The 17,178-nt window shown below is 35.7% G+C and overlaps 1 protein-coding gene across 1 annotated transcript in view; it reads left to right on the forward strand.

The window, feature by feature from the left end:
* LOC111053586 (glutathione hydrolase 1 proenzyme) overlaps positions 1-17,178 on the forward strand; it is an 82,576-nt gene that overhangs the window by 2,120 nt on the left and 63,278 nt on the right. The window contains exon 2 of the mRNA XM_039437194.1: positions 9,475-9,542. Within this exon, the coding sequence (XP_039293128.1) occupies positions 9,475-9,542 (68 nt within the window). The remainder of the gene's footprint in view (positions 1-9,474; positions 9,543-17,178) is intronic.

Consider the following 17,178-nt stretch of genomic DNA (forward strand, 5'->3'; position numbering starts at 1 on the left):
ACACTTTCATCCACCAGAGTCGAAAAGTAGAATACAGCTGTACTCTGAATAAAACAAGTTGAGACTCTGGCTCAATATCCTTGCTGCTAAATTGTGCGAAATTGCGAACTTTTCATGCTAGGCCACAAGGAATCCAGAATACAGATTTATTCTAGATTAAATAAATCTAAGTGAATGATGAATCTAGAATGCAGATTTATTCTAGATTGTTTTTAAGACGATTTGACAGGATATATTCCATGAGAAACCCTCCACCGACTGTGTTGTCGAATTTCATTTATCCAGTCACTTTGAGGGTAGTATGTAAAGATCGCAGTTTTGTAAGATTTGGCAAAGCTGATATTTTGTACAAGTCTCAACTTGTTTTATTGTGACTGTAGTGTTACAGTGATTTGTCCTATTCCCACATATTTTGTTTTTCTTTGGTAAAAGGAAATTTATTTGTTTGAAAACATATTTTGTTCTCATTGAACTATTGTTTATTGAAATTTATTCTTGTTGCTCTTATCATATTAATATTGTAGTAAGAAAAGTGAAATTTCATTTTCATATTAGGCCTATTCCCAATCCAAATTGTTTACTAAAGTGCCAGTCTATTCACCCTTTTTATTTTAATTATATTATCCATTTTCCACTACCTTCATCAGTTACTGTTTATCACTTATTTTAATTATTCATTATTAATTTTCTACTATCTTTATCAGTTACTGCCTTTCACTTGAAAAGAGAAGCATAACATATACTATAATTGTTATTAAACGAAACCCCCAATTAAATGCTGCAAATCACCCCGAAGAAATAAATAATGAAATGAAATAATGATTTTATTTATCAGAAAAACTCATAATACAATAATTTGTAATAATGCAATACAACAAATAATAACAATTGAAAATTAATATTAATGAATCCTTCTGATTAAATTACACATATATTATGCAAAGCTTCAAAGCTTGACCGCATATGGGAGTATCTACAAAAATAAAAAAAATCACTTTGATAACAGTACACTGCTAATACAAAAAAATACTAATACAAATAATAATAATAGAAATAAAAGATGACCATTCACTTGATTTTTCCACTACCAGCTATACATACGCATATACATACATACATACATACATACATATATGCATATATACATATATATGCATATATACATACATACACATACATACACATACACATTACATACTTATAAAAATGGCATCCAATCACAACATAACAATAATATTCAGGAATTCAAACAATTTTACACTATTTGTTCAAAATTTACCTTATTGGAAACTATCAATGTCATCAGAAATCCAAAGCTAAAAACTATTAATTATACAGTTATATTATACATACTTTCTACATCTTCTTCACTCAGATTTAATAGAAAAGTCTTCAAATTACGCTTGAACAGCTGTGGTGAGCCACTATGCACAATGGAAGACTTCTGCTACTGTAAATATTGACAACAGGGTAAACAGCTAGATGGAAATTCGATGAGCCCTACTATAAAAGCCCGGGCTGACAAATAATTTTTGTATAGTAGTGCTCATCGTATTTCCATCTAGCTGTTTACCCTGTTGTCAATATTTGCAGTAGCAGAAGTCTTCGGGGTGATTTGCAGCATTTAATTGGTTTTTTCGTTCAATAATAATTATTCATTAATTAGCATTTGAACAAATGCAATTTCCAATTTATTTCAATCTGTAAATATACCATAATTTATATACTTTCTAAAGTAATCTATTCATTCTAATGAAATAAATATTATCAATTTTTCCAAACCTTTGATATTTTTCAAACCTTAACCGTTAATTACCATAAACAGCATCAATATTTCTCGTAGGCTAGGTAATCGCTAATAAAAATCAATGATTATCAATTCCATTGATCATTTGATGATAACCTCAATTTTTCAAGCATTCATGTTATAAAATGGAATAAAATAAAACACAATAAAATATCAAACACTTAATTAAACCAGTAGAATATTAAACAGTTTATCTCGTGAGTCTGATAAACATGAAACATTAATGAAAAATTAATGGAGAGTGAGATAAACGAAGCAGTAATGGTCTAAAATTATTCATATAATATTCCCGGGCTGACAAATATTTTTTGAATAGTAGCGCTCATCGAATTTCCATCTAGCTGTTTACTACCCTGTTGTCAATATTTGCTGTAGCAGAAGTCTTCGGGTGATTTGCAGCATTTAATTGGGTTTTTCGTTCAATAATAATTATTCATATAATATTGTTCAAAGTTGGAATGTTATGTCATCAAATTAGTCTTATTTATCATTGTTATCTTAGTAGCTCTCAACTTTCTTTTCCAAGTCCAAAAGTATTGTTCATTCTCTCTTTGGCGTAATCTTTATTTGTTATCTACTAGTTATTTATCTTTCTCTCTCACTCTCCCATGGTGTAAAATACTTCCTTCCATTATGATAAACTGTAGACTGTTTGACCTTAATACAATTGAATACACTGAGATTTAATCATTCACAACATCAGATCTACTTAGTCAATTGAACTCTGGCTATCAATTGAAAATGAAAAGGTACTACTAGATTAAATATTTCCATCTGATATAAATCATCATCATCATGATCATTATCAATCGACATCAAGACTTGAAATTTTTTAAATTTTTGGGATTTTCGTTCTTGTTTTGTATTACTTCATATTTACTGTGACATACATCATTCCAATATTTTTTTTTTTTTTCTTAGAATGATGCCTCCCTCTTATGAGCTCCAAGTTTGTGCGTGGATAATGAAACGGATGATGATGATTATGATGAGAGATGAATGAACTTAGAGCTTCAGGTGTGTTACGAACCACTGGACAATGAATTTAAAAATCATTAATGATAGAGGAATCGGCTCTTCAAGTGTCGCCCATACAACGGGAGTAGCAGACGCATAAATCTCAAGTTATACAGCTTATCAGCGTGACCACGGAGCCAATCGCTTCTCTATAATATATTGATGTAGATTATTGGTATTCAATCGTGTTATAACGCTACATCCCTCAGTTTAATCCCAATAATGTTAGAATCATTCTGAACTTATCTCGTAATTCGCAAATGCATATATTATAATGTTACATCCCTCAGTTCAATCCTAACAATTTTAGAATCATTCTGAACTTATTTCGAAATTCGCAAATGCATATATATAGGCCTACACCTACCCCAGCTAAAATGAATGCTAGGTTTTCCATAATCATTCGCATTGGGGGAATCATCCTATCTGATGACATCATATCTTGACTATAACAGTTTCTAATAAAAATCCAAATGTTACTTGGATCTCTTCAACAAGGAAACTGAAATTTATCCGCATAGCCTGTAAATCCCATCCCACTAGTGCGCTAAAGAATGATAATGGTTGCCAGAAGTGATGTATTGTGGAATTACTCAGATGAATAACCGGTTTTACTTGACCTGCATCGTGCTTGCAATTGAAGTTGCAAATTGAAAAGAGATTCGCTCACCTGACTGTTGTCAGTCAGACAGGATGACAAAATAAACAATGCTTGATAATGAAAGTAATAGAGATTATGCGAAGGAAACTGATTTGATACGCTATCAGTGATGTTTCAAACAGAATGTATCAGGTACTGGTGATGACTATTGAGTTACTGATATAATTTTTTCCTTCATTATTGCTTCATCTTGGATATTCTAAGGAGTAAAAATCCTTTTAGAATATTATTCACTCTAAATCAAGATTCAATCCCTAAATCAAGTTGAACTTGTAAAAGTGTTATTCATTGCTCAGTCTCATTATTCATTGTGAATACAAACACCCCATTACAATAATTTAAATAGGATATGTGGTTGGCAGGCCTGCAGTTTGCCTGGTTAGTTCTACTGCAAATAGCTCCTTAAAAATTTGAGTTTTATAAATTTACAAAGTCTATTTATTCAGTTTCTTTATGCTAGAGATCGTTTTTAGTGTGTGACACATTCAAGCAAATGCACTCGTGTTAGTTTGAATGAACTTAATCTCACCAGTGTTCATTTTCGTAGCCTAACCTTCAATTTTATTCATTTGAGTGTTGTGGATTCAATTTCTTTACTTTCAACTCACGACTTGATAGTGGTTATCTATCAAAAGACGATTGTTTTGACTTCTGACCTGACTGTCGTCTGCAAGTTGCCGGTCACCGCTCACCGGTGCTTCCTAACCTCAAAATTACTTTTACGCGGGAACCGAGTCAGCTGGGATAGCAGACAGCTGTATTTCCAATGTGACATCTGATGAGCTACTTTGTTGTGACGTCTGCTGTTAATTATTTTGCGCGCTAGTTTTGATTTTTAAAATGACTACTATGACAACACGCAGCAAGCGTGAGCTGTTATTACGTGGAGCAGAGTCGGAACTTAACAACATGAACAATGTTCTTGCTAATGATGAGGTGATAGACTTGGCCATCTAAGTTGGGCGGACCGCTGCGCCGAATCATTTAGAGAGGCGTTGTTGCTATCTCCTAGATTGAATCTTCAACTCAATGATACAAATAATTCAATTGATTTAATTTTTGAGAATTTTACAAAATCTATCTGGGAGGCAGCTGACTTATCTGGCATGTATAGGAAACAATTTACTGGTGGCTTTAAAAATAAACCTTGGTACGACCTTGAGTGCAATGCTTTAAAAAGAGGTGTACGCAGGGCATTCAGGTTTGCTAGGTCCAGGTTATATGAGGATACAGCTGTGAAAGCATTTATTGATTTGAAGAAGAATTACAGGGATACAATCAAAATTAAAAAAGATTTATATTTAAATAAAGTTAAAGACAACATAAGAAACGTTAAAAATCCCTATGAGTTTTGGACAGCAGTTAAATATTTCAAGGGTGGAAAGAAGCATGTTAACGGTGTTTCTTTGGAATCTTGGTCACGCTTTCTTGGCAGTAAATATGCAGGTGAGAGGGAACAATTGTTTGTGTTAAGTGATGCTAGACACCCCTTTCTGGATAGAGAATTCACTTTGTGGGAGTTAGATCAGGTAATATCTAAATCAAAGAACAAAAAAACACCTGGTGTCGACGGAATACAGTTTTATCATTTCACTATCGCAGTGAGGAAGTAGAGATAGTCAGCAGATATAGGTACCTTGGAGTAGACTTTCATGCGTCGGGTTGCTTCCGGAAATTCTGTGAAGGCTTAATTAGGAAGGCGAGAATTACTGGAGAGTCAGTCGTCCAGGTTCTTCGAAGAGCCAAGTCTGACACATGGGATGCTAAGATGAAACTCTACGATGCGGTAGTGCTGCCTTCGATTCTGTATGGCTCTGAAGTTTGGGGTCTTGGTTGTGCTGACGTTTTGGAAAGAGCACAGTTGTATTTTCTGAAACGTGTTCTTCTGTTGAATGTCACATCACCGAGTTGGGCGGTACGTTTGGAATTGGGCAGATTGAGGCTCAGTCACATTCTATTGAAGAGAACTTTTGGCTTTCTTTTAAGGGTCCTACAGATGTCTGAGTGTAGATACCCTAAACTCTGTTTCTCGGTGTTGTTGGACTGTGCACTGGAGCAGAACAATATACATGGAGCCTCGGGATGGTTGTCTCATCTCCAGAAAAAGTGCGGTGATCAGGGTATCGTAATTGCATGGGGAGATAGAGCTGACCTCTTTCACAGGTTGAAGGCTGTACAGGGAATCTTGTTCAGAAATCACGCAGATAGTTTGTATGCGGAAGATGTAGGAGCAGCACTCAGCTCTATGAATTGCCCTCACTATAGAGAATTAAATCCTAATTTCAAGATGGGTGAGCAGCTTGGATTCCAAATGCCCATTGTCAAAGTCCGTTGTATCACTCAATTGCGAATGGCCACTAATGTATCTATATACTTGTATGTTAATAATAGAGGTACAAAATTGAACTGTATGTCGAATTGTCCTATTTGTAATATTCGTGAGAGAGAAGATATAGAACATTTCTTAGTACGCTGTCCAATGTATAACTCTATTCGTTCCTACTTTCTTGGCGAATTCATCCAAAATGTTGTGTCAGATGCCGACAAAGTGATGGTACTTCTATCAAATTTGAGTGAGAGGAAAATAAATAGAGTATTCCTTTATGTAGTAAAAGCAATTGATATTCGTTTCTTGATTTGTAGTGTTGATACTTGAGTACGTGATTTCACAAGTGGGATTTCCTGTAACTCATATAAATTATATGTGATGATTGCTATTGCATGCCCCAAGTAAATTAATCACATTTTGTTTGGCTTGAAAAATTGAATTTCCACCAAGTTTAGTGTAGTCTTATTGTAAATCAATCGTTCTGACTTAACTACCATCATTATACTCATTAGAATGCCTGTAAGTTTATTCAATAGCTTGAAACCTTGTAGTTAAAATTATTAAGTAATGTACCTGTCCTAAAGTACCTGTTCCAATCCAAAGTAGTATTATAATGTAATGTTAATGTTCCTGTAAATTTTGGTAATATGCTATGAAGTATTGTTTGATCTATAATTGTGATAATGCTGTGTTCTTTAAGTATTTATTTAAATTATAATTGTTCCATTGATGTCTTGATACAATATTTCATGTTATAAATTTTCAGTTATGCAGTAATATTCTATAAGTCTTGATTGTTTGATAATCCACATGGAGTGGAGACATTTATAACAGACATAGAGAGTGAAATCGTGCTCTCTCACGAACTGACACTTTACTTTAGAATTCATTTCTATTGGAGGTTATTGTTGGAATTATAGAATAATTGTGCATGTATCTCTATTTAACTGTATTTCTGTATTTGTATGGCTGGTCCATGAACAAATAAAATGATTATTTATTTATTTATTTATTTATTTATTTATTTATTTAAATAGGATATGTAGAAAAATATTATCTTAGCCACTTTTTTTACTGTACTTCTAAACGATTTTTGAGAACGTTCTCAGCCAAGCACGCTAGGAGAACCATTTAGAATAGCTACCAACTATGAGGTTGAGTGGTAGAGAGGCCTCAAAAGTCCTAACTCCGCCCAATAAATATTTTTTCAACTACTAGAATCGCTTTGAATAGTTCCTGTTATTGGTTGCTGGACAACAAAGTGTGCTTGACTAGGAACGTTCTTGTGAATCATTAATAGATACGGTCCTCAATGGAAGATTGAGTGAATATTTATTTATTTATTCAACAGAGACATAAACGATTGGAAATGGGAAGATAGGCTTATAGTCCTAACTATTCCATGCCCGAATATTGAAGAAGATGTCTATATGATGAAGCTGGAATATTCAAGCTATGATGAATATTGATGAAGCGATAGGAGATTGATGATGAATTGATGAATGAACTGATGATTTGAATGGAATTTTGTAGTATTTATTACAACTGTCAAAACCTTTTCCTGAGTGACAATGCCCTTGACAAGTGACAATGACCCTTTTCGTTTATTATAGTAAGATTCACTCTAAACTGACAGCATTCATTGTAAATAACGTAGATGCTGACAGCTTATTAACCAATACTGACAGTTTGAAATCAATTTCTCAGTAGAGATATTTTAGTGAGCCTAACTGGGTGAACGTATAGTGTGAATTATAATTGTTGGAATCGATTTAAATTGAAGACCTATCCATTGACACTCTGCTTGGTCAGTTGTGATGTTGTAAGTTCAAGGCAAAATTAATAAATGACCCCAATACCAACAAAAATCTGCGGTAGGTTTGTTCTGCATCAATTCAAGCTATATTAACTCACACGTTCAGTACGGTATCATTTTTTCAAATTATAATTTTGTCAAATAAAATAATTATACCAATGATACAATAAGAAAACACATAAACCACTAGTATAATAATTCCACACTGTTCACCTGTAATACTGTAATATGATATTCTATAGATTCAAGACTTCTTTATCTTTATCTGAGGATGATGCCCTCATCAGCGCTAGACTTGTGTGTGTGTGTGGATAATGGAAAGGATGATGAAGGAGATAAGTGACATTTTTATATGATTGACAGATTGATGATTGGCAGGATGAGTGACAGTTTTAGATGATTTTAGAACCACCGGGAAGTGATTTCCAAACTCATAAATAATATTCAGCTGAGCCAGCTCTTCCAAGTGGTCACCCATCCAACGGGATAAGCAGACACATGTTACTTAACTTATCCGACCGATAAGATGGCCGTGCGACCTCGGAGTCAATAGGTTCTCAATCGGATTGCAAACAATAGGCATAATGGTCTGTTCCAATAATAAAACTCGACTTTCTAACCAATTATTTCTGAAAAACATTTTTTTTTCAATAACCTACTTATAAAATGAAATATTATTTTTTCCAATACTTATTATACCAATGAAATTTTCCATTTATAGGATATCCAATGTTCCTGAGAAACAATTTTTTCAGAAGATATTTACGACTGACATAGTATTTGAAAACTAAACAGTCATTAATTTTTCCATTAAAACTCATCTGAAAAAATCGAAGTTTTGATGAAATACTAACTGAATGTTACTAATGAATTACAAATCAATATTTTATGGGAAGACTTTTATGAAAGTGTTCCAGATTGTTTTTATAATCGTTTTAAATGTAGTTCTCATGAACTTCCTTTTCTATTGAACCGTTCTAACTGTTAAGTGGACAAAAAGGTTATCAAATGTGAGGGGACCGACCTCTAATGAATAAATCAACAGACTATAAACCTTCCTCAACATATTTATGCGTTCAATCGCTATTAATGGAGTGATTTGTGTCTGGCAAACATGTTTTTGCCTCCAAAAAATTCCTGATTGTTTTCACCAATTGATACACAAAAGATTGTGAGGAAGCTGATGAAATTTCCGATAATAATAGAGTGACGTGTGACACACAAACAATTTTTTGCCTCCAAAATCTCCTATTTGCTTTTGTCAATTGATTGACAAAAGTTAGTTGGGAAGGTGTTTTAACATTGATCAGTCGCCGTGTCGACTCGTCTGTCGTCTGAAAAAAACGCCTCGTGTGTTTCGGTCCTAATATTTATTTGCTATATTTGTTTGTCATGACAGAGCAAATACTCTTTTCTTTTCCAACGCGGCACCGTTGCCAAATCGTATGTTAGTTATGAAGAAATATAATAAACTACTAGAATATTTAATCTTAATCATGAAAATGTGTTATTGAATCATGGATAAATATTTCAATAAAAAGTATTTGATTCATGCCAGTATCCTGAACGGTATAAAACATTTAGAAAATTGAATTAAACATTTTTGCACTTCTAATAAATTTTCAAAGCTTTAAAGTTTGTTTTGAAGTATATTCTTGGTAAATAGGCTATATATATTTTTGAGATGATTAAAGTTGATCATCAATAAAAAGAATCAGCAATAACTTGAACAACAAATAATTATTATTCAATAAAATTATTTAATCAATTTCAAATAAAACATTACCAGAATATTTTTTTCAACAGAAAGTTTTATTAAATTCATTGGAATTATTCATTTGCAGGGTAGTAGCACAATTCCAATGGAAGACTGGCCTCGTTCTACACAACAACTACAAGCAAATGACAAAAAGTGAGTACCAGAAATTCTTATTTTCTATTTTTATTTGTAATAGTATTTATCAATAATTTCAATATTTCGATTTCTATCATTTACAATACAAAATCCCAATCATCAATTATTGCATTCTTTTTTCTCTCCGATTCTAACAATATTATAATATTTCAAGTCTCTTACTATAGGCTCTGTTCCTCTTTTGAAACTTTAGGCTAAAATTATAGACATGAATCGTCAATAGGCAATAAGGCAATGTTATATGGTTTGACTATGAACAATAGTTAATAATGATCAATTTGGTTTGACTATGATCAATTTGACAATGAGTCATCAAATAATAAATGTAGGACTGTTTTTATAAACGATTTCAGAACTGTCCTAGCTCAGCTCTAATTGAAATATTGTAGATTTGTATTTACAACTTGCAGGTAACTCGTGCTTTGCACTGGGTAAAATTTTGTGATGTAGAATGCAATCTCCTTATGCCCAGAAAACATCGAAGAATAGAATAATTATTATTCAATTATTTTTCAACATCAAGTGAATAATCTTCATCAGAAATGAAAATATAAAAAAAAGAGTTTGATAGGTCTAGAATCTGCAATCTTCAATTCATGAGTAGCGCGTGCTACCAATGAGGTAACATAATCACTTGGAGAAAGCTTTGTTTGGTTGGGCTTTTATCATTGCGTAAACTTTCAATTACAAATTGAATAAATTTGTTCCAATTATTGAATTGAAATTGATTGATTAATAAGTGACAGAATCCAAGGGCAGGGCAGTGGACTGTGGATGATAGTTGGTATAAATACCTACAAATAAATCTTTGAATTCTGTGCATAAAAATACTGATAGCTTGAAGTGTGGTAAGTACGCCAATAAAAGACTAAATGAATCAACAAGATAAGATTTAATAATAATAAGATAATAATAGGCAGATGGCCACATACAAAAACAATTGTGTCAAATATTTTGGGATCAATAAAATAATAATAGGCAGGTGGCCACATACAAACATTGAATCAAATATTTTGAGATCAATAAAATAACAATAGGCAGATGGCCACATACAAAGGCAATTGTAAGTAGGTTAAGTCTTTGAATCTTTAAATAATAATAGGCAAATGGCCACATACAAAGGCAATTGTCAAATCTTGGGAAAATTACAACATGTGAAATAATGTAGAGAACTACAAAATTTAAATGAAATTAGGTCAATGACATTAATGACCATTGAGGTCTGACAATAACTGCAAAGGTATTAATGATATTAAATTATTAATGATATTGGTATTAATGATATTGCAATAAATGCAAAGGTATTAATAATGATAACTGAAATGAATATAAATTGAGTGCAATAATGAAAGTTATTACTAAGGTACAATAATAATGATTAAAAAATCACAATAAGCTGTAAAAAATGCTCAGCAAATAACATACATAAAAAATATATGCGGCATAGGCCTTCAGTGATTTGAATGTCAAAATAGAATTCGACCTAACAATTAATAGGCGTTACTGGCCTTAAAAATATCACTTAAGAGCTAAGGGTAGCTAATAAATACAAATGAGGACAGTCCGGGTTGAATATAGGCGACATGGGCCTTCAATGAATTGAATGTCAAGACAGACATCAATTAGAACGAGTAATAGGCGACAGTGGCCTTCAATGAATCACTTGTAAAGCCAAGGGTAGCTGTCAAATCCAATAAATAAATAGGCGTCGATGGCCTCAGTGAAATGAATGTCAAGCTAGACATTAACTAAACAATAGGTAGGCGTCGGTAGCCTCAGTGAAAGAATGTCAAGATAGACATAATAATAGGCGACAGTGGCCTTCAATGAATCACTTGTAAAGCCAAGGGTAGCTGTCAAATCCAATAAATAAATAGGCGTCGATGGCCTCAGTGAAATGAATGTCAAGCTAGACATTAACTAAACAATAGGTAGGCGTCGGTAGCCTCAGTGAAAGAATGTCAAGATAGACATTAATAATAGGCGACAGTGGCCTTCAATGAATCACTTGTAAAGCCAAGGGTAGCTGTCAAATCCAATAAATAAATAGGCGTCGATGGCCTCAGTGAAATGAATGTCAAGCTAGACATTAACTAAACAATAGGTAGGCGTCGGTAGCCTCAGTGAAAGAATGTCAAGATAGACATTAATAATAGGCGACAGTGGCCTTCAATGAATCACTTGTAAAGCCAAGGGTAGCTGTCAAATCCAATAAATAAATAGGCGTCGATGGCCTTAGTGAAAGAATGTCAAGATAGACATTAATAAAATAATAATTAGGCGTCAGTGGCCTCAGTGAGTTGAATGTCAAAATAGACATTAATAAAATAATAATTAGGCGTCAGTGGCCTCAGTGAGTTGAATGTCAAGATAGACATTAATAAAACAATAATGATGCATACGTAAATGAAAATTGAAAAGAACGATTTACATAACCTGAATAAAATTTTGAAGAGGAGATGCGGCCAGGCAGACAGGCAACGACTCCGCAATACCAACAGGAACAGGACATCAGCAAGCGATGAAGTGATTAGGCCATGCGATGACAAGCATGGAAACGTCCATTACAGCAGGCGAATCCCCCAATGGAAAAGTAGGCTGGAGCGAGTAGAATTCCAAACGAATAATCCGATCTTCAAATTGTGGAATTTTTGGATTGATTTCCAAACAGTAGAGATGATGCACTTGAAAGTTTGAGGTTCACGAGGTGAAGCCAATTGTAGAAAAATGGCAACTGAAGCTTACATGAGGTTGCAATTTTAGACAAAGTTTATCCAATTTTAACAGAGCAATTGAGTGAAGAACTTGATGAATAATTGAATCACACTGAAGAATAGAACAAACGAATTAATTTGAAGAATAATTCACACTTTAAAAAGGTTCTGTAGATCAAATGAATAGCGATGAAACGCTCACACGAGGTTGCAATTTTAGACAAAGTTTATCCAATTTTAACAGAGCAATTGAGTGAAGAACTCGATGAATAATTGAATCACACTGAAGAATGGAACAAACGAATTAATTTGAAGAATAATTCACACTTTAAAAAGGTTTTGTAAGTCCGATGAATTCAGATGAAAGGTGTAGACCGAGCGCAGGAAGCACACTCGCCGACCTCCATGAATAGATAGACAGGAAAAGCTAAAAACGCTAGCAACAAAAACGAGAAGGCGGAAATGTAGCCACGTACGTGAAACGTCCACAAACGTTTGGTGAAAAAGTGGCAAATAACTAAAAGGTAAGATGCCAAAAGACAAGATTAAATTCTAAAAAATCGAATAGCACAAATATTAAAATTGCAACGGCAAACAATCCGACGAAAAAATACGAATAAAAGTATAGAAAACCAGCTGATTAGAGCAGTGGCAAAAAACCGCGACTGAGACGTCACTGGTCAGCGCAGACGCACGAAAGACACAGCGCGCAGACAGACAGACATGATGACGACATGAAGTCTACGTAGTAGCGGAACGAATAACAAGTGAAACCGTTCCAATAAATGCTTTGTCAGATTTTACATAAACTGGGCCCCTTGTGTCATACGGGGGTATGGCACAATAAGAAAAAGTAAGAAATATGTAAAATCTGGCAAGGCAATTGGAAATTGAAAACTGGGCCCCATGTGAGAACCAGGGGAAAAGAACAATGAAACCTGAAAATATAACATGAACCATAAGAGCAAGGGGATTAACTAGAATCCTCATCAATGGGAAGAGGTGCTAAACTCGAAATAGCCCTCTTAAAGGTGCCGGAGGGAGTGAGAACAGTGACAACTCGAACCTTGTCGTCCTTACCGGGATGAACTTCAGTAATGCGCGCCAGCTTCCAAGTGGACTGCGCGGAACCAGGGTCCTTCAAGATGACAACTGTACCGACCTTCAAATTTTCATAATTGTTTAACCATTTGCCTTTTTTCTGAAGAGTGGTTAAATATTCATGAGACCACCTATCCCAGAGTTCCTGGATAGAAACGGCAAGTTGATACCAACGTGAACGATGGTCAATGTGTTTGGTGTTAGGCGGCAAGAAGGGTAATGACGTAAGTGGACGTCCAATCAAAAAATGACCTGGAGATAAGTAGGCAAGATCATGTGGATCTTCCGACAAGGGAACAAGAGGGCGCGAATTCAAGATGGCCTCGACCTGAGCAGCAAGAGTACAGGTTTCTTCAAAGTTAAATACCTTGTTGAAAGTGACTACACGGAATATGCGTTTGAAATTTTTACCGCATTCTCCCAGAGTCCACCAAAGTGTGGAGCCCGAGGGGGGATGAAGTGCCATTGGATGTTGAGTACAGACATAGTGTCATGAATATCTGATTTTAGACGATCAGAGGACAAAAATTCGTGGAGCTCACGTAGCTCATTGTTGGCACCAACAAAAGTTGTGGCGTTGTCCGAAAAAATGGAATGCGGGATGCCACGACGAGCAGAAAAACGAATCAGAGCGGCAATAAATGCCTTGGAAGTAAGTTCTGAGACAGTTTCAATATGAACGGCACGAGTTACCATACACACAAACAGCGACAAGTATGCCTTAGAAAAAGTACGAGATTTGGGGCCGCCTACACGGATGGAAATAGGACCGGCGTAATCCAAACCACAATTATAAAAGGGAAAGTTAGCCTGAACGCGGGCCACTGGTAAACTACCCATGATTTGCTCAGAACGAAGAGCCGAAAAGCGAGAACACAATATGCAATGCCGCAATACACTTTTGATGGTGCGCCGGGTGGAGGGAAACCAAAATCGTTGTCTTACACTGGCCATGGTGGCCTGCACCCCAGCATGACTTATACGACGATGGTGAGCAACAATCAATGCACGAGTGAATTTGTGATTGCTGGGCAACAATATTTGATGTTTGTAATCAAATGAAGCATTTGCGTTTTGCAAACGTCCACCAACTCTGAGCAGAGAATCTGAATGAACGAATGGTGACAAGGCTTTAATAGAACTATTAGGCAATAGCTCCTGATTTTGACGCAATGCTTTAAGTTCGGCAGAGAAGGCTTCTTCTTGAATAGATTTGAAGATACAATTTTCAGCTTCTGAAATTTCAGAGATAGTTAATTGACCAAAGCGCGGAGTGACTGAATTTTGTTTTTTACAATTATGAATGAACCATAGAGCATATGCCGTTGTACGAACGATTTTGTGATAGGTGGAGCAACTATTGATTATACCTGAAATAACATCATTACGAGAAGAAGTAGTAGCTAATACCTGAACTGAATGAGAACTGATTTCCTGAACTGATTTCTGAACTGATTTCTCTAACTGATGAGAGACATCATTTGAAGTTAGAAAATTCGACGTGACCCTACGGGGAGCGGCCACAGGTGAAGCGGGGAGGCACGAACGAGGTGCTGCAATAGGACGAATAGCTTTACAAGGACCAAATATGACCCAACCTAGACTGGTTTTCTGAAGAATGGGAGCATTTTGAGCTAGATACAATTTACCAGGCTGAAGTATCGATGCGAATATGCCAGCACCAAGTAACAAATCTACAGGCTTAGGCTGAGCAAACAATGGATCTGCTAATTTAAGTTCAACGGGAATTGAAATTTTAGAAAGATCGATGTTCACACTAGGAACATTAGCTGATATGCTATCAACTACAATACAATTTTCTTCGACCGACCACGAACGATCAGTAGAAGACAAGCAAACCGAATGAGAAATAGATGATTTGGTCTTATTCTCACCTACACTATGAATCAAAGTGTCAGAATACAAGGTAACAAGTGACAATTTTTCAGCCAACCTAGTTGACATCAAATTACAATCAGAGCAAGAGTCTAAAAGCGCGGTTGCTTTAATAAATTCCCCACTAGAAGTTTGAACCAAAACTTCAGCAGTAGGTAACAAGGCGATGGTTGATTGCTGTTGCAAACACAGTGACGAAGTAGAGCTCATCGTGACATGAGAGTTCTTCTGAGGCTGTTCAGCATGAGAAACAGCTTGCTTAGTTGTTTCCGCATTCTGAACCATGACAGAATTCAAAACAGCATTCTTACCCTTGGAGGGAGCAAAAGATTGAGAATGAATAAGATTTGAAGTTACCTTATCCTTAGAAGTAGGCTGAGTGTCCCGTGATTGAGGATACGACCTGTGAAGAACAGTGTGGTGACTCTTGCCACAAAGTGTACATGATTTGTCTGAACAAACATGATTGGGTGCGAAAGGCTTGAGGCAATTATAACATAACCTTTTGTCACGGACAGCATTCCAACGATCAGTAACCTGTAACTTCAATAATTCATTACAACGATTTGGAAAATGACCAACAGAATTACAAAAACTACAAGGTGACATAGAAGAGGTAGTAACCTGCATCCTAGCTTGAACATTTGATTGACCTTGATTGAACTTCGGCTTGCTATGAGCACCAACCGAGTTGGATGTACTTTGCTGTACATTTCCTTGATGATGGTTAGCTGAGCTTGAAGCAACAGCTTCCATGATTTTGCATTGTGATTCCAAAAAATTCCAGAATTTATCAATGGTGGGAATGTCGTGTATACCAACACTCTTTTCCCATTCTCGAACAGTAGCAGTATCCAACTGCAACAACATTTTGTGCATATACAACAAGTCCTTGATTTGGACTCCAAGTTGAAGCGCTTCGAGCGCGGTGATGTGGGACTTGCAAAAGTCAATGAATGCCCGTAATGATTGCGGACAGTTACGCTTTATGGTAGGCGGAGATTCAATTGCCGTGACGTGCCTGGCAGCAATTAATCTCTTGTTGTCATACCTCTCCCTTAAGAGGTTCCATGCAAGCTGAAAACCATTTTCGTCAGCTTCAATGTGTTCCACTCTAGCAAGAGCTTCACCACTGAGTGATTGACGAAGATAGAAAAATTTCAATGAATCATTAATGTTATCTTGATTACCAATAATATTAGTAAAAGCACTTGAGAATGCTTGCCATTTTGAAAGCTCCCCATTGAAGCATGGAAGCGGTATCTGAGGCAACTGAAAATTTGCCAAAGGTGCGTTTTGAGATGTTGGCCGCTGGGAAGCACCAGCAGTGGCCTCATTGATGCGTTGTCTGCTTTCAAAAGCAGTTAATGCAGCATTTGCTTTAGAGGTAATGGAGATAAACTTATTGAGTATCTCAAAATGAGTTGAAGTGTCCTGCACTTGCAACTCTGAATTCCATAGTTGTTGGTGTATCTTATTATACTTAATTCTAAGTGAACCTAGTTCGTTTTTTACAGTCAATAATTGATAATAAGTGGCTTCAGAGTCCACAACATAATCGTTATAGCTGGTTATGAACCAATCTATTTCCTGGTGTAAATTGTCTCTTGCATTGAAAAGAGCAGAAGGCTCAGGAAGTGAATCTTCCTCATGATCAGACATGCTTAAAAATTAACAGAAAAACCTGAGTGAATGACACAATAGTGCACTGTAGCAATGCGATTGCTGCGCCAATAAGCAACCTTGGGCGCTGGTCCAGTACGCAGAGAGGCATGCCTGTGGGTTTGAGGCAAGTTGTATCAAGCTTGCTGTGCGGCGAGTCAAGTAGCGAGCTCACAAGGCGGTGTGGTATGCCGTGTGTTGTTTTCTCAATGCGCAATAGCCGTCTGTGACCAGTTCAGTGCGGTTCAGTCTCTCAGGGT

Source organism: Nilaparvata lugens, chromosome 10 (assembly GCF_014356525.2).
Source record: "Nilaparvata lugens isolate BPH chromosome 10, ASM1435652v1, whole genome shotgun sequence".
NCBI lineage: Eukaryota > Metazoa > Arthropoda > Insecta > Hemiptera > Delphacidae > Nilaparvata > Nilaparvata lugens.